The 27,927-nt window shown below is 43.1% G+C and overlaps 1 protein-coding gene across 1 annotated transcript in view; it reads right to left on the minus strand.

The window, feature by feature from the left end:
- The window catches only part of Camk1d (calcium/calmodulin dependent protein kinase ID), a 386,144-nt gene that overhangs the window by 45,437 nt on the left and 312,780 nt on the right, over nucleotides 1-27,927 (minus strand). Inside the window, exons 4-5 of the mRNA XM_028764793.1 lie at nucleotides 10,282-10,420; nucleotides 3,290-3,416 (exon numbers count right to left, since the gene is read on the minus strand). Of these exons, the coding sequence (XP_028620626.1) occupies nucleotides 3,290-3,416; nucleotides 10,282-10,420 (266 nt within the window). The remainder of the gene's footprint in view (nucleotides 1-3,289; nucleotides 3,417-10,281; nucleotides 10,421-27,927) is intronic.

Raw genomic sequence — 27,927 nt, forward strand, 5'->3', positions numbered from 1 at the left:
TATAATCTGTCTCCTTCCTACTCAAATGTAAGGGCATGAGAGTAAGAATTCTGCTTGCTTTTCTTTTCTTTCACACACACACACACACACATATATATATATGTGTGTGTGTGTATATGTGTGTGTGTATATATGTGTGTGTGTATATATATATGTGTGTGTATATATATTTTTTTTCCCATTATATATCCTATTTTATATATATCATATTATATATTTCCTATTATATATCCATATGTATCATATGTAATGATATATATGAATGTTAGGATCCCTCAAACAGAAGGCAGGCAATAAATAATGAATTCTTGAATATATGAACAATATAGCAGCACAGTATTTTTAAATTTGTAGAGACAAGGTCTTGTCGTTTAGCTCAGGCCAGCCTCAAATTTGAAATCCTCCTATCTCCGCTTCTCAAGTGCTGCAATGACAGGTGTGTACTGCCATAACTTCATCACTGTTATGAAAATTACCTGTTGGCTTCTGTTTCTCACAACACTGAATGCTTGAGTTGGAATTTCTACCTGGACACCAAACAATGCTTAAGAGAGAATTCAATAAATGTGTGCTGAAGGAATGAGTGAAAAGGGAAGAAATTTTAAAAATGTCATGGGCCATGTGCTTTGTGTACAGTTCAGCATGGGTCTGTAAAAAGATGAGTAAGACACAGCCCTTGCTGGAGTCAAAGCTACAGTGTGGTGAAGAGGAGAGGTAGGCAGGGTTCAATCTGCTCAGAAACCATGTACTGAAAACAGGGAGAAACGGAACTCGGATGTTGAAGGAGAAGATGAGGCAAGATGGCAACCACAATAGGGGAGGGTTCAGCTGGGTTTTGATGGAAGCATAGGAGATTGGCACGGAGACTTGGGGGTAGAAAAAGACCCACTTTGGCTGATGATTGCTCAAAGACCACAGAGACACGAGCCCCCTTTTCCCCTGAGTGCTCAGTAAATATGAGCAAAACCAGTAGCTATATTACTATTGCTCTAAGAGAACTCAAGTGTTTGGCAATCAAATCACACAAGTACTTGCTTACTTGTCCTTTAAGCAGGAGTCGAGTCATAACACTGTCCCTGAATTTATCTGCCTTGACCATAGCAAGAAACCAAAACAAAACCTGCAGGTGGCAGCCACCTAGAAACAGGGAAACTGCCCTCCACACAGGGGAGCCAAGAATCAATCTAGAAAGCTATAGAGCTTTCCTGTATCAGAATTAAAATGAGCTCAGCGAGGTGCACATGTGAGTAAGAATATTCTGTTAGAGCAGGTAAGCCTCAGCTCAGAGCCAGAGAGCAAAAACAAAACAAAACAAAACAAAACAAAAAACGGGCCAGAGCGATGGTACCCTGGAGCCTGAAGAAGATGGCTCAGCACCTGGGGCCTTCTTGACCAAGAACCTAAAAACACAAGCTAGCAGGCCTCACTGCTGATACCCAAGGTGGGTGGAAGAGCTTTGTTCACTGAGCCCCCTGTCTTTCAAAGATCCCAAGGACACACCTTCTCCTTTCCCCCTGCTGCCTGCGGGGTAGCATAGACAGCCAATGAGAGACAGCATCCACACACCAAACACCCTTGCATCGCTGCACCAGCTGCGCATGCGCTTGTCACTCACCCAACTCCCTTGCTATACCGTCCCCCACATTCCACAATCCCACCTATGTATGCCTCACCATATTATCATAAGACTGCTGGCTGGTCCATCTATCCTCTCTTGAGCCTCTATGGTCATTTTAATGACTCGGTGCGTATTCACACTCCAGGGCCATGGGTCCCACTCTGGGCAGCCCCTAGTGCTTTTCTCTGCCACACCCTCTCGGTGAGGATCCCATCTTACTAAACCTCTCAGACCTTTCCCTTCTTAGTTTCACTCACTGTTCCTGCCTGCTGGCTCTCGGCATCCCTCCTCTGAGAAACTTGGAAAATGAAACAGTGGTGGCATACCAATTTTGATATGACAATGTAATTATGCAAGGACTTGAAACACCATGGAGTGCCTCCAAGAACACTGGGAACTCCCACAGTGCTCTGCTGTCTCTAGACCCATTTAGTTTCAGACTGGATGGTTCCAGCCTGTTGGGAAGGTTCCCTAGTTGTACCTGAAGACTCACAGGAATGGTGTAGGCTGTTAATACTAATTCATCCTTCCTTAGGGAGGCTTACACAATGTTCTCCCTCCCCTTCCCTTTCCTCTTCTTCCTTTTCTTCCTTCCTGTGCTGGGGACACAGTAGGTACCGAGTACACATTTGACAAGTGACTGAATCCACTGAGGTAAACAGTTGTCTGGGTAAGTGCTCCCTGATGGCTCATGTATTAAAGGCTTGGTTCTCAGCATGTGGTTCTTTTGGGAGATGGCAGAACACTGAGGTAGGGCCTGTGTAAGGTTTCCTGGTCAGCGAGGCTACACCTTTGAAGGTGTTATTAATATCCCATCCTTTCCTCTTCTTTTCTCCTTCTGGTCCCAGCCACAGGGTTAATGGTTTCACCAAGTACTGTGGCCATGATGTAATACTTTGTTGCAAGCCCAAAAGCTACAGAGCCAATATGTCACAGTCTGAAACCTCCAAAGAGAAAAAAAAAAATCCACGAAGCACAATCAACCTTTCTTATTCCATAAACTGGTTTATCTCTGGTGTTGTTATAGTAACAGAATGCTAACACAGTTCCCGTGGGCTTTCTCCAGAAAACAGAAGGTGAATCTCAGCACCAAACTGTTCCCAGCTGTCAGTAGCCATCTCTGCATTTTAAATAGGTAACAGAAAGAAGGTGAAGTTGTGATTTTAGGAAAAGCTGTCACAACCCTTGGCTTTGCCCACACAGATCAAGGTGAGCTGACCTGAGAGGGTGACTTACTCATGGCCTCTTCCATATTCCCTGTGTTTCCTCTCTGGCTGCATCGATCGCAACATTTTTCATGTTTTATTGAGCCTGCCCACACCTTATCAATGCTTGATGCTTCACTGAAAACCGTCCAAAAATAGACACACACGCTAATTCTAGTATTAGAACCTGGGAATCCATCCCATTTTGCTCTTAGACTCCAGTTGGGCCCACGACCAAATCAAACGGGATTTCCACCCAACTGCTAAAAGGTTTCAGGGAAATGGCTTTACTGCTAGTGTGCCATGGTGGTATCTCTCAATATTTTTATCCTTCCTTCAAGAGAAAGGCAGGCAGTTGTGGTGTGTGCCAGGCTCCAATGCTTCAGAAGGAGGATGAGGTTGATATGGAGATAGCCCAGCTTCATGCGTACACACAAACATGCACACACACATTCATTATCCTTACCAACATAGCCTGGGGTCCCGCAGGCTGTGGACATCACGTCTCCTTTGCCCTCCATTTTTGACAATCCAAAATCACTGATCATTATTTTGGACTCCTCGTCTTGACTGTAGTACAAGAGATTTTCCGGCTAGAAAACAAAAGAAAACAAAACAGAAACAACTTATAGATTGTAAAACAAGCCTGGGCTGTAGGTCTGTCATCTCAGCTACTTGGCAGAACATGTCTCTCCAAATAAAAAATAAAAAGAGGCGTGGGAATGCAACCTAGTGGTAGAGGGTTTGCTTAACATGCAAGAAGCCCTGGACTTGATCCCTGGGACTGAAAGCAAGCAAGCAAGCAAGCAACAAACAAACAAACAAACAAACAAACCTCCAGAAAACCAAACAACAACAAACCCCAAACAATTGAATAGCAGGTACATTTAAAGCTGTCTTACTTATGGGAATTTCATCAAATCACACAGTTAAGAACAACCTTGATCTTTAAACATAGATAATGTCTGTATCAATAGATGTCAATTAAAAATGAAGAACTTAAGAAACATGCTGGGGGTGGGGCTGCAGAGGATTTGATACAAGTCACTCTTCAACATTATTCTTTTCCTTTACCAGTATTTTGTCTCCTTAAAAAGATCAATTTTGAGGGAACCTAAGAAGGTATTAGCTCTCAGACTGTCATTGGTTCTTGGCTAGGGGAGTAGGATTCCCAGGAGATGAAACCACATTCGCATGTTCTCATGGGTTCCTGTGTGTGTGTGTGTGTGTGTGTGTTTAAACTAGAGAACCTTGCAGGTTATTTTGCTGTGATGCAAGGCTCTCTCCTGGCTCTCAGCAGTATCCCACCATGTCCTGCAGTCCTGGAAGAAGGGTTGCACATAGCACATTGCTGAGATCACTAGCCACCTGCTCACACCCCTTCCAGGGGAAGGAGGAAGATTGAGCACTCTAGGAACAAAAGAAGCAGAGCTTTCTAGTCATGCACCCTTAAAGACCCCTCTTCTTGTGCCAAGCACAGCAGTCTCTTCTTGTTATCCCTCTGCACCACACAGGGGAGAGCTCAGAGAGTGGTCCCACACTCCTGTCTTAGCCTCCTGGGATTACAGGGGTATACCTCTGTGCCCAGCTTGACTTCACTGTGGTTTTAGAATATCAGTGACATATGGGAGGGACTTGGGGCAGACAATAAAACATTGTCTGCAGAGTTGTATACAAAACTGGGGGTTGTCATTGGGCCTGGCAAGGACCAGGGCAGGGCTTGTGGATGCCATGATGGACCTGTCTCAGGCTAGTCCCTATTCTATTGGGCTGAGAAACTCAACAAGGAAGAGGGACCTGAAGTTTTGTTTATCTGTATTTGTTTTGTGTGGCTTTAGTTGATGCTATCCCTCAGGGGGTAGCATTGGGATGGTCTGCTAACATCCATCCACCAGGATAGTTCTAAAGATGTATTGATTGAATAAGTACTTGTGGCTCTTGTCTACAGTGAACCTTAAGGGAATGAAAGCTGGAAGAAGGCTGTGAAATGGAAGCTCGTTTTCCCACCCCGTTGCCAGACTGGTTACTCTCCCAGCCCACGGATAAAGACATAGTCTCTCTTGCCAGGCTCCTGAGGCAAATCTTGGGTTGCTAAACATTGAATTTTAGGAATTCTTACAGGTAGAGTGATTAGACATGTTTAGAAAGTGTTTCTTGCCTTTGTTGTATGTCACTGCTACCTGTTCACCCGTGAGGGTATTAAATGGAAGAGATACATCATTTGGTAGATATGAAATGGGGTGGGGATGGATTTTTGGGTGGAGGTGGTGGAGGTGGTGGAGGTGGCAGTGGCAGTGGTGGTGATGTGTGTGTATGTTAGGGGATTCTGGCATATAGTCTCTGCTATAAAGAAATTGTAAGAACTGGCCAAGACTCTGTCCTTGACCAAACCTTAGCCAGGCTCCTCTGAGCCCTCTTGAGAATAAAGCCTTGACTTTAGCCTCTCAAATTTCTCTAGCCAGGCCAGCCAAGAACAGTCTTAGCATGGATCACCTGAACTCATTTTAGAGCAGTGATTCTCAACCTGTGGGTCACGACCCCTTTAGGTGTCAACCTTTTTACAGGAGTTGCATATCAGATAACCAGCATATCAGATATTTGCATTATGATTTATAACAGTAGCAACATTACAGTTATGAAGTAGCAACAAAAGTAATTTTGTGGTGGAGGGGTCACCACAGTATGAAGAACTATATATGCTAAGGGATCATAGCATTAGGGAGTTGAGAACCACTGTTTTAAAGGTAATTCTTACCCCTGAAATATAATCAAACTCTTCACCCAGTGTTTCAGATGCTGTTAAACTAACAATTATTCAGATATTTTAAAAATCTTTTAAAAATTTATTTAATGTATGAGTGCCCTGCAGAGCAGAAGAGGGCATCAGATCCTCTTACAGATCGTTGTGAGCCACCATGTGGTTGCTGGGATTTGAACTCAGGACCTCTGGAAGATCAGCCAGTGCTCTTAGCCACAGAGCCATCCTTCCAGCCCTATTTAGATATTTTTTAAAAGACAATGAGAGTCTTTACCACTACCACAGGGCTTTATAGGAAGAGGAATCTGGTTTAAATCCTATGCTAAAAATGTTAACTGGAGATTTACAGCAAAGGGAAGGTTGGAGGGCCGTGGATGAAATATTCCTGTGAATATATGAGTAAGAGCTGGCCAGACCAACTCGACAGGACGTTTGTTTAAGGCACGAGACAGGGTGACTAGGTATTGCTGTGGGCGATAAGAAACTTGGGTAGATAACCAGAGGTACGTTATAGTAAATGGACTCAGAACGACTCTCGCTAAAACTAGACTAAGTAAGTAGAGTCCACGGACAGAGGACAGAATCAGAGACCAGGCCTGGTCATAGAGAGGACTCAGAAAAGTTGCAACCAATCGATTTGGCTCAGAAATGATCTTTGCCCATGTATGAGTCTTTGACCTGCCTTTATGGAGAGATTTGTTAGGTCATTTTATTTATTTATTTTTAAATCAGTATTTTGCTTTTGTTTGTTTGTTTGTTTGTTGTTTGTTTCTTGGCACTGTAGCTCAAATCCAAGCCTTGTATGTGCTAGGTAAGGGTTCCATGGCTGAGTTATATCCAGCACTGCCCCCAGGCCTCGGCCAATTTAGCAAGACTACTAATATCTCTTAATGGCTTTTCTTTGGAAAATTATTTTATTTTGTGTTTGTGTCTGGGTGTTGAGATGTTGGGACATGTGGAGGCCAGAGGGCAACATCACTCTGTTTTAAGACAGGGCCTTTCCACTGAATGTGGAGGCTGCCAATTGGGCTCAGCTGGCTGGATACGGAGTCCAGGGGTCCTCTTATCTCTGCCTCCCCAGGGCTGGGATTCCAAGTGTGCACTGTCATCCCTGACTTTCTTATGTGGGTGCTGGTGACCATCTCAGCTCTTTCTGCATTTCGGACTGAGTCATCTCCTGGTCCTTCTTAGTAATCTTGTAGGCTCTGTGCTCTCCCCATCCCACCCCTGCTCCCCCACTCTAAGAGCCCACTTGTTCGTGTTTTCAGAGTTACAGCTGGGATCCGTCTCTCTTCTCCGTGCAGCAGGCTCGAACAAAAGCTTCTCTCTTGTTGTGACAAATGTCGAAACATTTTTTTTTCTTTAACAGAACCCAAAGGGGAAAAATATTTTCAATCACCCAAAATAGTTACACAAAGAGTTACTCAAGTTGGTAGTCATCGTGACAATTTTGTGGATGAAGAATGAGATTTGAAGAAAATCAAATGATGCCAAAGGGCCTTTGAAAGTACAATGAAATGGGCCAGTCTGTTGTTGAGACGGGAATAATGTTTGGAAAATGGGAGAGGGGTTCCTCTTATGGTAAAATCATGGGGTTTAGGATTTATCTATTGATGTATAGTGACACTCAGTCACAGATGCAGAGGCAAGACTCCATTTCACCACCACTGGCTTTTAATCCTCCTTGCCCAGAACTTCTGCAGCTGGAGAGATGAGCACATGACTTATGCTACTAACCAAAGCTCAACTCAGGCAAGGGATTGCCAAGAACACCCTCCACTACACACACACACACACACACATACACACACACACACACTCATCATATACACACACACATACACCCCATTACACACACATAAACATACCCCCTACTATATATACACATATACACACACACAAATATACACCCCATTACACATACACAGGCATACCTCCATTACATATACAAACACAAACACACACCCCTATTATACACACACAAATATACACTCCATCACATACACACAAACATACACCCCTATCACATATATACAGACCCCACCACACACACAAACACACACCCCTATCTCACAAACACACACACACAAACATACATACAGATACTACATCACACACACACACACACACACACACACACACACACACACACCTCACACACATCCCTCACACACACATACCTCCCTCCATGGGAAGGTCAGCAAGATGCTTTTCTGAATGACTATCTCAGAAGAGGATTAAAGCAACTAAATAGTCACTGTTTTAATCAATACTTCGGGTTGACTCAAGATTCGGCTATGGCAGCAAGGCTTTTCCTGGCTGGTGGGAGTAGGGAGGCAGAGTCAAGGGTGGCCAAGGGGTCACCTACAGGATGGTCTGGAGGAAAAGCCACCAGGAGCAGTATGAAGGCTGTGAGCCACAAAGAGAATCTCACCATACCCAATCACTATTCTTCCTACCAGAAGGGGGCCCCTCTGCAGGGTCTAGTCTCCCCTGAAAAACAATTTTGCTACATATTATGGCATTTCTGTATGACAACTGAGAGCTAACACCCAAATTAGACTATCACACTACTTCATAATAATTTATACAATAATCCTTAAAAAGATCTCAGCACATTTCTGGGAAAGTTACTACTGCATGTAACAGCTCAATGAATCTAGTTTTCTCAACGGGGGTTGGGGAGCAGTTTTGAACCTCAGTGAATAACATTCAGCAAAGCCTAGACATTTTTGGTTGCTATGACTCCTGGAAGGGTGCTGGAAATCTAGCGGGTAGAAGTCAGGGGTGCTGCTAAACATCCTACAGAGCCCAGGACTGATGCCCACACAGAGACCTCCGTCTCTCAATATCAATAGGGCAGAGCTGAGGAACCCATCACAGTCTGACACGGGAGTGGTAGACTTCCTTTCTCTGTCCTGCCTTTTAACAAGACAGAACACTCGGTTGTCTCTAGCAGTTTCCGGAGGCCCATGAGACATAAGAACATCTATCTGGAAGGAAAAGTAGGCATGTTTGCTCATGGGTTGGGGTAGCATTGCAGACCATGCTTCTGTCCTCAGTATGTTGTCTGATGGTGTAACTTAGACTGCATGGCTTTCACGTTCTTGGGAGTTGGTGAAAATGTAATACCACTTTGGGGAAACTCCTTGGAGCCTCAGAAAGGGATGATACAAAAGTCCTAACATAGCCACTGTGTTCTTCTACAAGGATAAGCCCAGTTGTCAAGATCACTGTCCCCTATCTCTGATTGCAATGGATGTACTTCCAGAAGACCTGATTGATTCTATCTTCCTGATGCTAAGGACAACACGGTTACAAAGTAGTTCTTGTGTTTACATTTTGAGTGGGTGCATATATGCTAGGGGGTGAATGTCTGCCTCATTCATTCAGTAGGCTATGGAGGTTGGACCTGTAAGATTGTAGCTTGGAGTCACATCATAGCCTGGGCTCAACAGTGACACTTTCATTGTCTTTCCAGTCTTCGCACGTGATCACTACCGAGACCTGGGGGAGGGAGAGGGAATGGGACACTTAGGTAGCCACTATGAAGTCCAAACTCTTCAGTGCTCACAGATGAAGGATCACAATACCCTCACCTCACAAAGAAAAGACAATTACTTATAGTCTCCTCACCCAGGATGCTGAGGCCAGAGATTTGGAGTTCTGAAGCCTATTTAGGGTATATATTGAAATTCTACCTAAAAAAAGGAACTAGACAAAACCAATTGGAAGGAAGGGAAGAAAATGGAGAGTCAGTGAAAGAAGAGGAAGAGAGAAAGTGAGTCAGAAAGACAAGAGGAGGGAAGAGGAAAGTGGAAGGGAGAGGAGGAGAGCGGGGTTGGGGGGAAGGAACCTTCAGGACACCAGAAGACAGCTGTACTTGTAAGCTCCTCTAACCTACTGTACCACAAACCTTCTTTCTCTATTTTGCGCTGTCCCCTCTTTCATTGGCTGGTGTGTTTTTAAGAGACTAGAGGTAGGATGTGACTCTGAAGAGCTCCAGGGTGGGGAGGGGTTATCCTAGGTAGGAAAGGGTTTATATTAACCCTACAACATCCAGGTCACAATCTATCATTGAGGGAAGTCAGGGAAGGAACTCCAAGCAGGAACCTGGAGGCAGGAGAGATTCAGAAGCCATAGAGGAGTGCCTCTTACTGGCTTGATCTCCAAGGTTCACTCAGCTGGCTTTTCCCCCATACAGCCCAGAGGTGGCACTGCCTACAGTGGATTTGGCTCTAACACATTAATCACTGCTCACAAATGCCCCCATAGTCTTGCCTACAGGCCAATCCTTTGGAGGCCTTCTCTTAATTGAGATTTCCTCTTCCCTGATGACTCTAGGTCAAACTGACAAAAACAAAATCAATCAGCTCAGGGAACGAAGAGTCTCCATGATTTTTCTTCCCTCTATAGAATGTTCTTGGAAAGGTCTTGAATTAATACACAGCCTCCTCTCTGCGTCCCCATGGGCTGTCTGATGGTTACAGAAGCTTACACACCACGGTCAACTGTATTGATCCTCATTCTCTTTTAAGTGACTTCCAGACCTCAAGGCAATGATAACCCCAAAACTGTATGACTGCCCTTTCCGTCTGTCTCTTATCAAAACTGGATCCTTCCACCATAGCTGGCCTTCTCCAGCAGGTGCATTGTGGGCTGTGAAGTGGCTGGATGGTGTTGCTGAGCAACGGCCTCACCTTGAGGTCCCTGTGGACGATGCCCATTCTGTGAAGATAGTACACAGCATCCAGGACCTGGCGGATGAGAGTGCTGGCATCTTTCTCAGTGTAAAACCCCTTCTCCACTATCCGATCAAAGAGTTCTCCACCAGACACACTGTGAAACAAATAAATAAGACGTTATTAAAGCATGGAGGGCTGGTGAGAGATACAGGTAAAATCATCGATTGCTAAGAGTTCTCAGTAGGATATAGAACAAATTTTAGTTTTAAACGTAATTTTAAAACATTAACCCAATTCTGAATTTAGAACTTGCCCAATCTCATCTCTAGAAGGAATCACTAGAAAAGGTCCCTATATCACAGCAGTAAAAATGTCTGGACTAAAAGAAAAGTAGACAAATAAGCAAACAACAACAACAAACAAAACCCCGAGATTTGTGGCATAGCAACTCTTAAGAAATCTTTCCTAAACTTGGCCTCTATTTTCTATTGTGTTAGGACAACACAAAGTCAAAATGGCCCCCTGGCTAAGTATTATCCAATATAAGCATATGACATTGGACTGATGTCTTTGTCTGTGTGTATGTGAAAGGGGGTATGTCTTGCATGACAAGACAGCATTGGAAGCCAAAGACTGGTCTCTTAGCGGGGGTAGGGGGAGGTTCTAGATCAATTTTAGGCCATAAAACACTAAGTACATGAGTGCCTTTTTGATGTTTGGATCTTGGCCTTTCTATCTATTTAATGGGTGGATGAATCTAGTCAACCCTTTCAACAAGGAATAGGTGCACACCCTTGAAGGTTATCAGATTCTCAAAGTCACTGGAAATTTATAGGGGAGAACAAAAGTAGGGAAAGGTGTGGTGATACATATCCCCAGACCCCAGACTTGAGATGTGGAGACCGGAAGTTTGGGGGAAGTTTGGAGCTAACCTGTGCTACACGGTGAAACCCTGACTCAAAATGAAACAATGAAAAGGAAGGCACTGCATCACAGAGCCCAGAACAGTATCAACTCAACCAATTACCTTCAAAGTTTGAGAATATACATATCACTAAAAGAACATTGCTCTATTCAAATAATTGAAGCATTGGAGAGGTAAACTCAAGGGGTTTTCTATTTAAAAAAATTCCCAAATTTTCAAAACCATACAAAACATATATTTATTAGAAATATTAAAACCATAAACCAGCTTTTAAAACCACTCTTTTCTTTTTTATATCTTTAATACAATAAGAGATAGATGAAAGCAGTGCACACACAGACACGAAGGTATGATTTACTTTCTGCAAGTCACGGCAATTAATGTACAATCGACAGAAATTGTCTCTGTAAAAAGCTAATAATGAAAATAAAAACAACTGCAGCTATAAAAGACCCATGTTTTTTGGTTTTATTCCATTACCTGTCATTTTTCCAAGCAATAATGCACTTGGATAATGTTTCCCTTGCAGAGAAAACTGACAATCTAGAAAGAAGAGACACTCAGGAGAAACAAAAAGCAACCCAAAGAGTGAAGGAAGCAGAAACAACAGAGATGACAGCATCTCAGACGGCCATGCTGTCTAAACAATCTATCCTGTGGCGAGGCGAGCTCCTAAGACGTCTGGTCTTGGCAAGTGATACAAAGTCTCTTCATTCTCTGATGGGGTTCTAGAAACCCAGCCTGTTTCAATATCTGACACTCTGCAGAGCCAGGAGGTGTACTACCACAGGAAGACTGTAGCTGTGAGGCAAGGGGGAGCGTGGATGCCCTGAGGGTATTTTCAGCACTCAGTGTGCTTCTCCTGGCTGTCCATTACTCATCAGTGGGTCTATGCACTTGGTCATAGCTGACTAGCATCAGTTGCAGAGGGGTAAGACTGTCCTTATCCCTCAGCATCAATCCATCTTCTAATGATGCTCTCCCATCCCTGGCCAGCCTGTTCTCAACTCTTCTTCTCTGCAGATGTTGGAGGACAGGCAATAATCCTTACCTTTCCCACCTCCTGACTCCTCCCACCACCTGACCCCTCAGCCTCCTGACCCCTCCTACTTCCTGACTCCTCCCACCATCCAACCTCCTTATAGAGCATCCCACAACCAAGCCCTGCCCACCCTTCTGCCTCCCTTGAACCTCATGAGGTCTTTTTTCTACCGCAGGATATTTAAGGTCTTGACGGATTCTGTAAGATGAAAATGTGTGAATTGCCATGGGGCAGCAGTGTGACATGAAAGCAAGAGTATCAATGGATGATACATGCTGCTTAAATGTGCTCGCTATCTGCACATTTAAGATTCTACTTCTTAAACTTCAGATTGCATCAGAGTTCTACTTCTGAACATGGCTCAGGAAGAATTTGGTTTCCTTAGAAACCAGTGCTCTGGGGAAATGTTTAGAAACTTGACAGAAAAAAAGTAACAATATTAATTTAAAAAGAAATCTTAAATTTGCAAATCACTTTATACTTAAAAAAAAAATCTCACAAGGCATACATACATTTTCAAAGCCCACTGTTAAGAAACAAATACATCTCCCAATTCTTGCTTGGAAGCTGTAAGTCTTAAAGTGATAGCATTTGGGGTAGACCTTTGGGACATCCTTAGGTTGAGGTATGGTCATAAGGTAGGCCTCCATGATGGAATTAGATCCTTATAACGAGATCTCTGTCTCATTTGCCACAAAGGACACCATAAGCAAAGAAGAGAGCTCCTGGCAGAATTAACCTAAGCTTCCAGTCCTCCTCCACACCATCTCCAGGGCTGTGAGAAAGTATATTTCCCTACATTGAACAAGACACCTGCATATTCTTGAAACCTCTTGTGAGGCAGATATGAGAAGTTACAGTGTTTCAGAATCAACAGAGAAAAGAGCTTACTCATGGCCAGACACAGGTCTCATCCTTAGGGTAGCTGACCTGTGTGGGCTGTTTGGAGAGGCTGCCTTCTTGGCAAAACTCATCTATGGGAAACCTCTGCTGTGAAGGTTTAAAGTTCAATGTTAAAATAAAATATCAGAATGAAATTAGGATGGGGTGAGTTATCAGGAGATTTGGGAAAGGAAAGAGAACCCTAATAGTGGATTATGCAGTACAATGAATTAATGGTAGTTGTCTTTGTCTTCTATTGCTATTAGCATAATATTGATTAGGTGAGTGCCAAGGATAAATTTTTATTTTGGTTATACTTCTGGTCCAAGGTCAAGAGTCTGTTTCTGTTGATGGGCTTCTTTCTGGCATATATATGTGTACATGCCAGTATGTATGTGCACACATGTGCACATGCGTGTGGAGATCAGAAGTCAATGTCAGTTGTCTAGACTTGCCAGTAAGCCTCAGGGACAATTTTTAGTCACCTTTTTAACATTTCCATTATAGACACATACTTTCTGTGGTGGTTTGTATACGCTTGGCCCATGGGAATTAGTACTATTAGGAGGTGTGGCCTTGTTGGAGGAAGTGTGTCACTGTGTAGGTGGGCTTTGAGGGCTCCTCCTGCTCAAGCTCAAGCTCTGCCCATGACAGAAAGGATAGTCTCCTCCTAGCTGCCTTTGGATCAAGATGTAGAAGTCTCAGCTCTTCCAGTACCATGTCTGCCTGGATGCTGCCATGCTTCCTACCATGACAATAATGGACTGAACCTCTGAAATCGTAAGCCAAGCCCAATTAATGCTGTCCATTATAAGAGTCATCTTGGTCATGGTGTCTTCTCATAGCAATAACACCCAAAGTAAGACACTTTCTCACTTGAAAGCTTTTCCTATGTGAGTGTTGGGGATCAGACCCAGGTCTTCATGATTTTAAGACAAGTACTTTTCTGTTGTGCTTGGTCCCCAAGCTCCTCCTAATCATCTCCTAAAGATCGCACATGATCAGAATCTTTATATTATAGTGAGTATTAATTTTCAGTGAGAGTGAGCTTCAGAAGGCCAACTTAAAGAAGTAGCCATGGAGGGGGAGGGGAAATATGGACATCGGAAGACAAACTGGCTATGAAACACCAAGGCAACAAGACAGAAGAGATGGTCCAGATTTCTTGCCTCTCTGGATTCTAGTTCTGATGTCCTCCAGAGCAGCATTCAACTCTGTCACTCAGTCTCTCGTCCTCTTTGCCTACTATAGTAGATGCTATCACCGCGTGTGTCAATTTTAAATATGTAAATGTGAAAGACTTTGATGTCATAATCTCAGTACCATTTCAGCTTATTTGTAAAACTTTTAAGCCATGCAAATCCCCATGAATGGAAAAAATAATTGTCAAGAGACATGATATCATTTCAAGAGTTACTGTACTGAGTAAACTTTAAGTTTGGATTGCCCTATTGTAGACTACTGTATCATGTAACTTTGTTAGGACACCACGCATTATAGTATTATGCAAACCCCACTGTTTCCATGTACTTGACTTATCTACCTGATTCTCCCTCCCTGCCTTCCCACACTGTATGTGCACATAGGCATATGCACTTGTATCGGTATATGGAGGCCAATGTGTGTATGTGCGGAGGTCAGAGGTCGATGCTGAGTATCTCCCTCAATCATTTTCCACCTTTATTTTTAATATGGGCTCTCTCACTGAACCTTGTGCTAGCTGATTTGCTTAGACTTGCTGGCCAGTGAGACCCTGAGATCCACCTGTCTCACTCACCCATTTCTGAGGGCTAGGCATCGCACATGGATCCTGAAGCTTGCATAGGAAGTACATTACCTGCTGAGCTGCTTCCTCAGCCCACGCCACCTGATTTTAAAAGACAGTGTTCTGTTACCTTAAACTGTGATGCTCGTTATTATGAAAAGTTGTGTGTAAAACTGTTACAGTGTGAATGTGAGATGCTAGCTATCAGCTACACATTTGAACACTTGGTCCCTAGCTGGTGGGGCTGCTTTGGAGAAAGTGATTCATTGAAAGGTGAGGAGTGGTAACTTTGGTATTATACTTGCTGTGCTGTCTTCCATCCCTGACTGTGGACCCAATGTGGCCAGCTACTTCATGTCCTACTGCCAGGCCCCGTCTACTATGACGAGCTGTACCCCTTAAACCAGCAGTTCTCAACCTGTGCTTACATCCAGTGCATTAGATATTTGCATTGCAATTCATAACAGTGGCAAAATTATAGTTCTGAAATAGAAATGAAGTAATTTTATAGTTGGGGTCACCACAGCATGAGGAACTATACTAAGGGGTCTCAGCATTAGGAAAGTTGAGAACTGCTACCCTAAACTTTAAGACAAAATCATCTCTTCACTTACATTGCTTGTTGTCAGGTGTTTGGTAACAGTACTGAGAAAGGCAACTAACACACCTTCTAAGGACACCACCCACACATTTACCAATAGCAGTGCTCATAGTGATGGCTGGGGAATGGGCTCCACCAATCCACCAGAGACCATTACTTAGATGTGATCAACTAACAAGAGGAAGACTAAAGAGTGCCATGTTGCAGGTATACTAGGTTGTCATAAAACTGCCCTATGATGAGGCAGGGACTGCACAGCAGGAAGGCATCCCGGCACAGTCCAAGAGTGATGTGGTCTTCATGTACCCCTTCCATCTCAGCCAGGACTAGAAACCTGTTTTCTGAGAATAGAGTGTTCTCTTTATATTTAGTGCTGGGGGAAGGGGAGGCAAGGTCTTCTTGAACCATACATGTCATGATTAAGAGACTTTACCAACAAAGCATTTTTCAATTGAGAATCCCTGAGACCCAGAGGGCAGACGAGAGCAATTTTTAACACTGGCCAGAATGAGGCCGTGTTTCCCTTCTCCACCTTTGCATCAATAAAGTCTCAACTCAGCCTTGCCTGTAACTCTGTCAGTCAGGACAGCCCCTCCCTCTCCCATCGGAGCCCATTGTTCCCATTCCTGCAGGGAACTCTGGTCCTCACACACCCTGCTACTGGGAGATGCTCTCACCCTTAAGAGGGAGATGGAGGCTTTATTACACCCCACCTTTGCCACCAATACTTTCTCCTTTGTCACATCCTACTTTAATAATTTCAAAAACAATTTATTCTTAGAATTGTATTTCACAATCTCTGCCAAGCTTCAATCTGTTCAGAGATTTCCAAAACACAAACAAATGTCTTTCCATCTAATGGACCAGAAAAGTTTAACCCGCTGTGTACCATTATATTTTCATCTGGCGATTTTCTATTCATATCACATGCCATGGTGCTGAACTGTGTCTTCACCCCAAAATGTATATATTGGAATCCTAACTCTCCAGTATACCTCAGTGGCTCCAGTTGGAGACAGGGTCTTTGAAAAAGTTAACTAAGGAAAACCAGTTCATCCTAGCTACTAGTAACCTTATAAAAAGAGGAAGTACAGTGGGGTGAGCAGTGGAAGGGGTACTTAGCCTAGGTACGGTTGTAGGTTTGATCTCTAGTACCCAAGAGGAGAAGAGAAGAACAGGAGGTGTGGTGCACACAGAAAAGAACAACAATTAGTAAATGGGATATCATGAAACTGAAAAGCTTCTATAAGGTGAAGGACACTGTCATTTGGACAAAGCATCAGGCTACAAACTAGGAAAAGATTTTTTTTTATCAACTATATATCCAATAGATTCCAGAATGTCTCTGGTTTTTTACTTAAGGACTGGGTAGGTGGTGACAGCATTCTTTGAAATGGCAGTTGCAAAGGTTGATTTTCTTTGTTAATTTGACTGAGTTACTGGGTGCTGAGATTTCTGGTTGACCACAGTTTCTAAGTATGTTTTTGAGGGAATCTCTGAAAGAAATTGCTATTCAAATTGGTGGAGTTAGTGAAGTAGGCAGTCCTCCCCAACATGGGTGGGTAATGTAAAATCTACTGAGAGTTTGAATAGAATAAGACATGGATGAAAGAAAAATTTACTTCTTTTGCCTCCTGACTGATGGCTAAAGCTGAAATGTTGGTTTTCCTCCATCTTTAGACATGCATCTACACACCACTGGCTCCTCTGGCTTGCATGCCTTTACATGTATACTGAATTATGTCACTGACTTCTCTGGCTCTCTCTACCTTATAGATGGCAGACTGTGGGGCATGTCTCCTTAGTCTCATGAACCTATGCTAACCAAGCAACCAACCAATCATTATCTATTGTCTTTTTTTTTCCTTAGAAAGCCCTAGCTTATCTAAGGACCTTGATGAAACTATAGCGTTGGAAGAGTAAAATTATCTAGGGTGTTGGAAAACAGAATTTTCTAATTTTGGAATTACTCATTTTCCCCTATTTTCCAATATTGTAGCCACTAGCAACATGTGGCTGGTTAACCAAAGAAATGATTTTCTAATTTTATCTAACTTTAGTGTTAAGAGTCACATATTGGATAGCACATATTTAGAGCCCTAGATAGGATATGAACAACTGAAATGCCTAGTGGATAGAGAAATGAGAAGTATAGCTCTTGTTATAGTCTAAACTTTAGAGGGTCAAGCCAAGGGACAGGTGTGATCTTCTACCAAGAGAGGGTAGGTTAGAGAAAAGGGGCCTTATGTCTAAGGCCAGTGCTGAGCTGGCCAAGAAACCACTAACCAAGAACTAGACAGATAGGTAGGAAACAAAAGAGAAAAGTGATTGCACAGAAGTCAAGAAGGCCATCTGGTCAACCCTGATCAATACTACTACTAAAAGACAAGTATAAGGAAGGGAAAGAATAAAACAAAGGCAGAGCTCTGGGCAGCATGCACCAAATCACTGGTGTATACAATGCTTCCTACACTTTGGCACTGGATGAGTCCTGAAAATGCAAAGAAGGGCACACAGGACTGAAATATCTGAGATTCATTTTCTCTTCTATAAAAGGAGCGATTCTACATGCTTTAAAAATAAGTTAGACAATGGGAAAGGATTTTTTTCCCCTTGTCTTCATGAACTTCTGTCAAGGCATCCTTGTGGAGGGAGTTTAAAAGAACAAGAGTTACCACCAAGACAGGATAACATAAGGGCTGCTTGTTCTTTATGACAGAGGAGGTCACCACTTATCTTTTTTTCCCACAGATTTCCTGGGATTTTAACATATCCAAGAATTAGGATGGAAGTTAGTGTGTATTTCTGCCTTTCTATGTGATCTTATAATTGAGTTCTTTGATTCTGTAGTGACAGGTCTTTTTCTACATATATGAGGACTTGCAAGTGAGGGTGGGAAGGCTATCAAACTGGCATGGCATGCTGCCTAGGATGCTGTAGGTTAATGAAGTTCTTATTAGCCCCAGATGACAACTGACCTGGATAAACTCATTTAGCATGAGCTTTGTGACAACAGATGGTGTTGAACGTATCAAATATGAGACTGGAAAATTTTCATAATTAGCCCTTTGACAATTACACATCAGCCTTTCTGCAATTAGTTCCAATTAGGAAGATTTTATTTGGCAGAAGTATTAAGTATGTTTCTCATTGGTGTGACCAAATGCCTGACACAAGGTTATTTAAGGGAGGAAAGATTTATTTTGGCTCTCAGTTTGAAAGGACACAGCCCATAATGGAGAAGAAGTAGCAGGTGTCGTCATGGTGCCAGGGAAGCTGTGGAGTAACTTGCTCACACCTCAGCAGACAAGGAAGCAGCAATGGGGAGGTTTAAATCTCATCAGGGTCTTTCCTTCTCTCTTTTTATTTCCTTAAGTTCCAACCACCAGCCTAATGGGTTCACCTATGTCCTGAGAGGATATTTCCCCTTCAGTGAGGATGTCTGGAATCATCCTCACAGATATATCCAGAAATGAGCCATATCATCTCTTAAGTGACTCTCAGTCAGGTCAGGTTGACAATAAAGACTGGCCATCACAGATGCATGATTATTGTGTATCATATTTTCTGTAGTATGATAGAAAATGTGCATTCCTTCAGTAGCTAGACTGAACAAGAATAGGCTCTGGAATGTGTCTTGGGACAGGACCTGGTTATAGAGAAAAGCAACAGCCTCCATGTGGAGGACTGCCAGCTGGCCGGGAGCACATCATGGCCTATCTTGGGTAAAGGTGTTCCAAAACTGGTGGAGAACAATTATGCAATTATCCACATATGCTCGGAGATTCAGAATCTGAAGAAAAGTGATAACCTCAGATTTATGTTACATCTAAAGGATGCACTTCAGTCCCATTACTCACTGTCTTAATTAGAGTGAACTGTATGTGTTTGCATTTGTTCTGGTGCTTCTTAGCTACTGTGGATCTCTATGGAACATCCTCCAGGACATATGAGAGAGGACATATGCATTTACATAAGCAAAGAAAGCTTTAACAATAGCTTTGAAAAGAGCAAAGACAACCCAAAGGTTGCCTGTCTATTGCTTAGCCAACTGCTGAGGCAGATTCTTTGTATCTAGTGAACCTCTGCAGATTAAAAGATTTATTTATTTATTTATTTATTTATTTATTTATTATGTATGCATGCATATTCATGCCACAGCATGCATGTGGAAATCAGAGGCCAACTTGTGGGAGCTGATCCTCTCTTTCCATGTGAGTCCCAGAGACTGAACTCAGGTTGCCCAGGCTTGGTGGCAAGTCTTTTCCCTGCGGAGCCACCTCAGTCCCCTGCATACTTTTAGCTGTTTGACTTTACTTATTATTTAAGATCCCAGCTTTGATGTCACAGCTTCAGAAGAGTCTTTCCTGATGGACAGGCAACGTTAGGCCCTCTGCCTCATTGTCTCTTAGCACGCTGCAGTTTTGCACAGCACATGCCTGTTGGAATCACTTATCACCATGCACATCTATTTAAAGTTTGTCTTCCTTTCCAGGCCCCGCCCGAGTCCCATACAGGGAATTCCACAAAGGTGGGGCCATGTTTGCCTTACTTGCTACTGCCTCATCCCTGTGGCCAGCTTGGTTTATGGCACAGAGAGAAAGCAAACTTAGTATTTGCTACCCAGGGGCCAACAAATTCAATGGCTGGGAATTCAGTCAGTGACTTCCAGGTTCAGTGAGAACTGTGTTTCAAAAATAAGATAAAGGTTGATAAAGGAAGATTCTCTCTCTCTCTCCCTCTCTTTCACACACACACACACACACACACACACACACACACACACTATACAAAATTTTGTAGTTGAGTAAGAGTTGGGTCTAGTTGGGCACAGAATTCTTACATAGCCATGTAAACCTCAATGCATATACTAGGTAGCTCACAACAGAAACATTCTGTAACCTACATCCATTACCACACTGACTACTGAGCCATTCTTCTTGAAATTTTCACCTCAGCTGCTTATTCATCCAACTAATCACTAACTCATTAAAATTCTCTCAGCTAGTTTGAGCTAGTCTGAGTATTATACCTTTTATCTTGTGTCTCCTTTGTTTAGCGCAAGCTGTCCACATCCTGAAAGAATGTTCTAAAGTTCCAAGTCCATCTTCACTAAATGGCTGTTCTATCTGGCTTTGTAAAGGAGCCCCAAAACAGCTTAGTGTCTCACTGCACAATAGGAGGTCACAGCTGAAAGCATCCAAATGACAGGAACCTTTAGCATACTTTCACGTCCATTCTCTTAAAACACTATGTCAAAAAAACACATTTAGATGATGTGCTAGCGGGCAAATTAGTGATCTGGAGCAGTGTGTGGGGAGAAGGTGACTGCCCACCATCCTCCCCTGGGTGTGAATGACTGGCTGGCAAGGTCATGGTCCAATCCATCCACATAGACAGGGTGGGGCAAACTTGACAGATGAACATCATATAATGAGAGCAGTTAAGGCATGTCAGTTTACTGTCGAGTGTTTTTTTTTCTTTCTTCCTTTTTTGTGAACAGATTAACTCTTTGAAAGCCTTTCCTTCCTTTCCTTGTAACTGTAGAGATAAGCGTTGTACACATACACACATACACATACACACACAGGTCTTTGCCTTTCCTTGTAACTGTACAGATAAGCATTGCATACACACACACACACACACACACACACAAAATGTTTTTACAAGCACATGTGCTCTTTTAGAATTAAGACAACCAGGTTCTTTCTCCTCAGCTTGAATAGTTGCAATCTTACAGAAGAATGGAAGCGTTGCCCATGGCTGTGGGGCAGGCAGCTTGTAAAACACATTGCCTATGTGTTCTGCAACTGGTTGTGGATAAGAATAATTCTCACTGATGGGTTTTGCATCCTTTGTTTCCTGGAACCCACATGTTTCCCCTTCACATTCATTACAGAATGAAAAAGACATAGCATGAATGAGTGAGGGAATGAGAATCCTACACATTTTAAATTATCAATAAGATCACGGCATGTTTATATCATACATCAGCCTTAATGTTGCAAAGATGACAAATATCTTCTCTAGGGTTGCCAAGACGTACTAATAATGGTCACCTAAACTGTGGCCCTAAATAAACTATTCCTCTTTTTAATTGATTCGCTCAGGAACTTTATCACCATGACAAACATCTGACTGGAATATGAAGCTGCTCTGCAAAGTAGCTTGCAGTTCCTCACAAAGATAGAACAAAGAAGGTGACCCAGCACTTTTATTCCTAACTCTATGTGGGAGAACTGAAGACACCTTCATGTAAAAACTCCTGTATTCACGTCGGCATCACTGTTATTTTTCATAGCCAAAGATGTGGAAATAAACCCAAAGGCCTATCAGTTGATCACGGAGAAACAACCTGTGGCATATACACACAGTACATACAAAGACTATTCACTCATAAAAAAAGAACAGAGTAATGACATGTATGACCATATCACAAGCATGCCAAGAACACAAAACCCACACACTAGGATTCTCTTCATATGACATGAGCAAGACAGGTGAGGCCTCAGGTGAGAGAACAGACTAGTGTTTGACCTGGGCAAGAGAATGTGTATAAAAGTGAATACAGAGCTGGTGTGTGTGTGTGTGTGTGTATGTGTTTGTCAGGGTATAGATGTTCTGGAATTAGTGATAACAGCTGAAAAGCTTTGTGAAGATTCAGAAAAACACTACATTGTATGTCTTAAAGAGTGAGTTTTGTGGCTCAGTGGGTAAGAGCACTCACTGTTCTTCCAGGAGACCCATGTTTGATTTCCAGCAACCACACGGAGTTCACAGCTGTCTGTAAGTCCAGCTCTATGGGATCTGACACCCTCACACACACGTACATGCAGGCAAAACACCAGTGCACATTAAATAAGATAAAAATAGATTTAGAAAAAATAAAGCAAAACTGAGTTTTATAGTGTGAATTTTATGACTGTACCATAAAACTTTCAGAAAAAGTGCCCTCTACTCTTTCGCCAAACCCACTCTCTTATTCACAGAAGGACAGATATGCCACTGAAGGGGTAATCCTATACATGCCTTAGAAATTGTCTAGGTTGTAGTGTTGGTATTTAATACATGAAGACATTTCCTGTCTATTTCTCATGGCATATTCTCTGAGTCTCTTCTTTCTGGCCTTTCTGCTGACATGCAGACAGGTGTCCCCTCTTGTTGGAGTCATTCTTTCTCTCTCTGCCTGTCACTTATACTCACTGAGCACACCCTATCTCTAACAGGGTTTCTTTTATTGGGAAATAAAGTAGAAGATTTATATAGCCCAGAGCCCTTTGTCAGACACAGCATTCTTAGACAACCTCTGGGAATGGTCACCTAACAATGGGCTTTCCATTAATTACATCTCCTAGGGTCTTCTGAGACCCCAAATAATGGTTAAAAAGAATCTTGCTGACTCATATTATGCCTGTCAATAAATCTTTTCAGTTAAGAACTTAAGTCCCTTGCACTGAAATCCAACTAAAACATTTTGCTTCAAATTGTATTTCTTCTAAAGTGTACGCTACTTATGTGATAGAAATGTTCTAAAACTGAATTATCGTGATGGATTTTAGTAAATTTACTATTTACTAAAGATCACCAAATGCTACACTCAAAACGAGTGAATTTTATGGTATGTAAATTTCATACTTTGATCAAGTTGTGCTGTGGAAATGGTTTAGTCAGTAACACACTTGCTAGCAAATATAAGGACCTCAGTTCATATCCTAGAACCCCCGTGAAAGACAGGTATAAAGTTTGCTTATAATCTTAGCAATGGTGAGATGGGGGTGGAGAAAGGAAACCCCTCCCTGGAGCTTTACTGGTCAGCTAGCTTAGCCTATTCGGCAAGATTCCAGACCAATGAGAAACTCTGTCTCAAACAGAAGGAAGAAGGGTGTAGAGAAGACCCAAGGCTGTTCTTTTGACTTCATACATTCATGTACTCATATACATATATAAACACACACAGACACACACACACACACACACACACACACACACACACACACACACACACACAGAAGAAGGAAACACTAAAATCGGAGTTTGAGAGAGGGGAGAAATGGGCAGTGGTAGCAAAAGTTGGATTGTGAGTTGAACGTGGAGGGAGGTGGTTAGAGCAGGGATGCTGGTGAGTGCTGCATTGTTCATTCCCAAGTGACACCCTAGGTATTGGGAGTGTTGGTGGCTTCTCTTAGCTGTGTCCTTTTGAAGGTACTTCTTATAGCACAAAAGCTCCCTTGCCCAAGGTCACGCTTCCCTTCTTGGAGACAACACACGGCTACAGCGTGAGGGGATGTGCATACTCCTCCTCCTTCCTTGTCCATGTAGGAGAAACCTGCTAAGGGTCACCTCAGCTCTAGAGACTCCAGAGAAGGTGGAGGCTTTGCTGGGAAAGACTTATAGCCTACTCCTCCCCCATCCCCCACCCCCACCATCCTACCTCCTTCCTGTCCTGCTTCCTTCCCTACTTGCTGCGTCTGGAGGTTCTGAGACTCACCTGTACCCAACTCTTTGATTTAGAGGCCGTTTCTATGGAAACCAGCCTAAGGCAGAAGCTTATTAGACACTCATCCTCAGCTTGAAAATGCTAAACATTTTTCATAATCAGAAATAAGAAAACCAAAAAATTCCTTGAGTAGTAATGTCACAAACTCTGGAGAAAAAAAAAAAAGATTTGGTGTTTCATGGATTGAAGGTAGAGAGTAAGATGGGCTGAGAGGAAGGCCTTCCCTACCTCTGAGCCTAGAAGTCAGCCTCCTGTCTCAGCATTTGAAGGGACTGCCAAGTTCTGTTATAAGAACAGCAAGAGCTATTTACCTAGACTGAGGTAATGGCTTCCTTGGTACAGGGCTTGCCACACAAGCACACAGGGACCTGACCACAGTCACTAGCATTCATGCAAAAAGGCAGGTGTTGTCATGTGACTTGTAATCCCAGAGCCAGGAGATGTGGAGACAGGAAGATCCCAGGGGCTTGCTGGTCAGCTGGCCTCATCTAGTCAGCGAGTCCCCGGTCCCAGGAGACAGGAGAGTCTCAAAACATAATGTTGATGGCTCCAGAGAAACTTAAGGTAAGCTTATGCTCTGGCCTCCACAGGCAAATGCACATATGTAAACACACACACACACACACACGAACGCACAGAGTTATTTACATGGATGTTCGAATGGATTCTTTGAACTCAGATGTACAGTCAACTGCTGTCTGTCATAGTTCTAAGAACACTCGTTTTCTGTTGCGCATGAAGAAAGGAATACAAGGCCGTGGGAATTCTGGGAATCCAAAAGGCCAAGAGATGCCAGCAGTCTGTATCCACACTTGAATTTAGAGTGCATTCATTTCCTACACTTAATACAATTGCACCCTCTACCAGACAGCCTGCAGGCTGGAGGATAATGAGATTTCAGCGAGCCCAGTACTTAAAGTCATTGATACAAGAGCATTTGAAAACACAGGCAGCCTGTCCACTCTGTCACATCCAAAGGAGGAGCTGGAAGAGCAGCTGCCTCGAACAAGTCCAGGAGCTACTGACTGTCTGAAATTGCCTTGCTCTGAAAAAAAAATCAAATTTTATTAAAAATACCTGGTAACTCTCCTCATTACTAACTCCCAGTGGTCCATTACGTGAATACAGGCATCTCAACTAGAGAGCCATAAATGACTGATTCTGTTACACTAGACCCAAACCAGTGCCCAGTGCTGTGGAGTATGCTGTGTTATGTAAAACGAAATCAGTGTCTCAGAAGAGGTCCTACCTTCCAGCTTTTGATTCCTGGCATTTGTTGGCCATGTTGGCCTGCCTCGCCTTGTTGTTCCCTGTCACGTCTCTCAACATCTCCTGATCGGAACTAATTAACCTGGCATTAGCACTCCAGCCTATCTGCCCTTGCAGATCCATCGCCGAGCTTTTGATCTTGTCTTTCACTCTTAACAAGGAGACCTCCACAAAGCAAATATTTGTGGTCAGCTATCTATGAAGGGTTCCCTTGGATTCTACTGAGCTTCAATCAAAACTAATCAGAGAACACGCAGGTCACATCTGTACTGAAGGGACAGAAACATGTCCCCTTGTTACTCTTGAAAGAGTAAATCCAGTGTAACCGTGATTTACTTATTAGCTATTCCACTGAGTTTTATAACTCATCCAGAAGATTTATAGTACACAGGTGGATATGCAGATGGATATGCAAATAACAACTTATTTTTATTATTTGGTGAGCATTTGTGTGCGTGCACACATGTATATGTGTGAGCATGTTTGAGGAGGCCAGAGACAGCTCTGTCTGTCATTCCTCAGATGCCATCCATCTTGGAGTTTTGAGACAGGATCTCTCACTGGCTTGGAAATCATCAATTAGGCTAAGTTGGCAGGCCAGCAAGCACTAGGGATGCCCTGTCTCTCTCTCCCGAGTACTGGGATTACAATTGAGAGGCACCATCCATGTTTTTATGTTTTAATATGGGTTCTGGGGATAAACTTGGGTCTTTGCATTTGCAAGAACTTTACCAACTAAGCCATCTCCTTAGCCCACAAGTTACCACTGTAGATAACAGACTGGGCATCCAGATATTTGGGCGTCAGTAGGTATCCTAGAACCCTAGAGCCCACCACTGATGCTCAGGGACAACTGTACTTACTAGGTCATGTCCTTCCTGGGACTTAGCACCATAGCCAAGCCTCTTTACATATCTGCTAAACACTTGGAACCATGGGTTACAGGCAAGCCTTCCTACACAGAGGGTGGGAGAGAGGCCTTGAGAAGGGCTGACAGGCAGACAGAAAGGAAACACAGAAATTATGCACCAAATGACAGGGTTAAATTAGCTTTTATCTTTGTTATTATAATGCTTTTATAAGTTAGGAAACTTATTAGTCATAAATATTGCCACCTTTCAATGGATACTGACACAATTTATTTTTCCAAAACACTTGTACAAACACAAATTTCACTTGTTTTCTATGGTTCACAGGAAAGATAAATTGGCTGGTTAGTAAGAATATGTGATTAGGTGAATAGCTTGTGATATTCCTTTAGTTAGAGGTCTTTAAAATCTTCTGATCACAAATAGAAATACTGGCTACATACAACACAGGCATCAACACAAAAGAGCTTGTCAAAAAAAGCTGGGCAGTGGTGGTGCACACCTTTAATCCCAGCACTTGGAAGGCAGAGGCAGTCGGATTTTTGAGTTGGAGGCCAGCCTGGTCTACAGAATGAGTTCCAAGACACCCAGGACTATACAGAGAAACTCTGTCTCGAAAAAACCTAAAAAAAATAAAAATAAAGAAAGAGAGAGAGAAAGAGAGAGAGAGAGAGAGAGAGAGAGAGAGGGCGCTTTAGGATATGACCCCAAACACTGCCCTAGGAGGCCCACACAAATAACATTTTGCCTTTCTCCTCTCCATCTTTATTTATTTATTACATGTGTCTTGTGAGTGGTGTGCATGTGTGTGTGTGTATGAGGTGCATATGTGTGAGCCAGTGAACCCCAGCATGGGGGTTGTGTGCACATGAATTTGTGTGCACCTGAGGCTGACATCATCAGGAGTTTAATAAACTTCGGGTGATAAGATTTCATGGCTGCCTCTTATGTATTATAGGTATTCTGAAAGTCTTCCTTATTTATTTGTACTTATTATACTTTGTGTCCCCTGTAAGTATAAGAATGTAGCACCTGGTAACAAGTCACGAGTGTCAATAACAGACTCCCACTAGACAAGGACTGGAATATATGTGACAGTCAGAAGAGGCACTTCCAGGCAAGGTGTCAGGACAGGTTCTAGGACTGGGAGCCAGGACTCAGCAGCTGAGATTAGCAGGCTCCAGGTTCAGGGGTCTAAGGAAGAGGATGATTGGGTGAGGGGTAAAAGTCTGGAGATACTGGGAGACAGTGACAGCCTTGTGGTCAGGAAGGGCTCTGTGTCTGAGTATTTCACCAATCACAATGGCGTCTGCCTGTTTTGATGACTATTCTGATGGGAAACAAACAAACAACAGATCAGAGGGAAGGTAATAGAATCGTGGAAGACATCAGGAGCATGGCATCCCAGGCCAGCAGAAAGATGAGACAAGACTAGCCGAAAGCAGGAACAGCAGGGAAGGAAGGAGAGAGCTGTAGGGAGCACTCCACCCACTCCACAGTGAGTGGAATGCATGGTAGGGGTGTGTGTGTGCATGCGTGTGTTGGACAGCTGGGTGTGTTTGCATGCCCAGCCTCCCACCCTTATGATACAGGCTCTCCAAACACAAGCTTGCAGATGCACCTGCTGGAGTTGGTCACTGCTGTGTGGCTCTCTTTAGACATAGCTATCATGAGTGGAATTCTGAGCAACATGAGGCTCTGAAGTAGTTGTTTTCTCTGGGAGCAGAAAACGAACCAAGGTATAGAGAGATGACAAAGCAGAAAGCAGAGAGTGTATGTAGTAGGGAACGTGGAGAGGCAGGCTAGGG

This window comes from Grammomys surdaster, unplaced genomic scaffold, assembly GCF_004785775.1.
Source record: "Grammomys surdaster isolate TR1022 unplaced genomic scaffold, NIH_TR_1.0 146, whole genome shotgun sequence".
NCBI classification, from domain to species: domain Eukaryota; kingdom Metazoa; phylum Chordata; class Mammalia; order Rodentia; family Muridae; genus Grammomys; species Grammomys surdaster.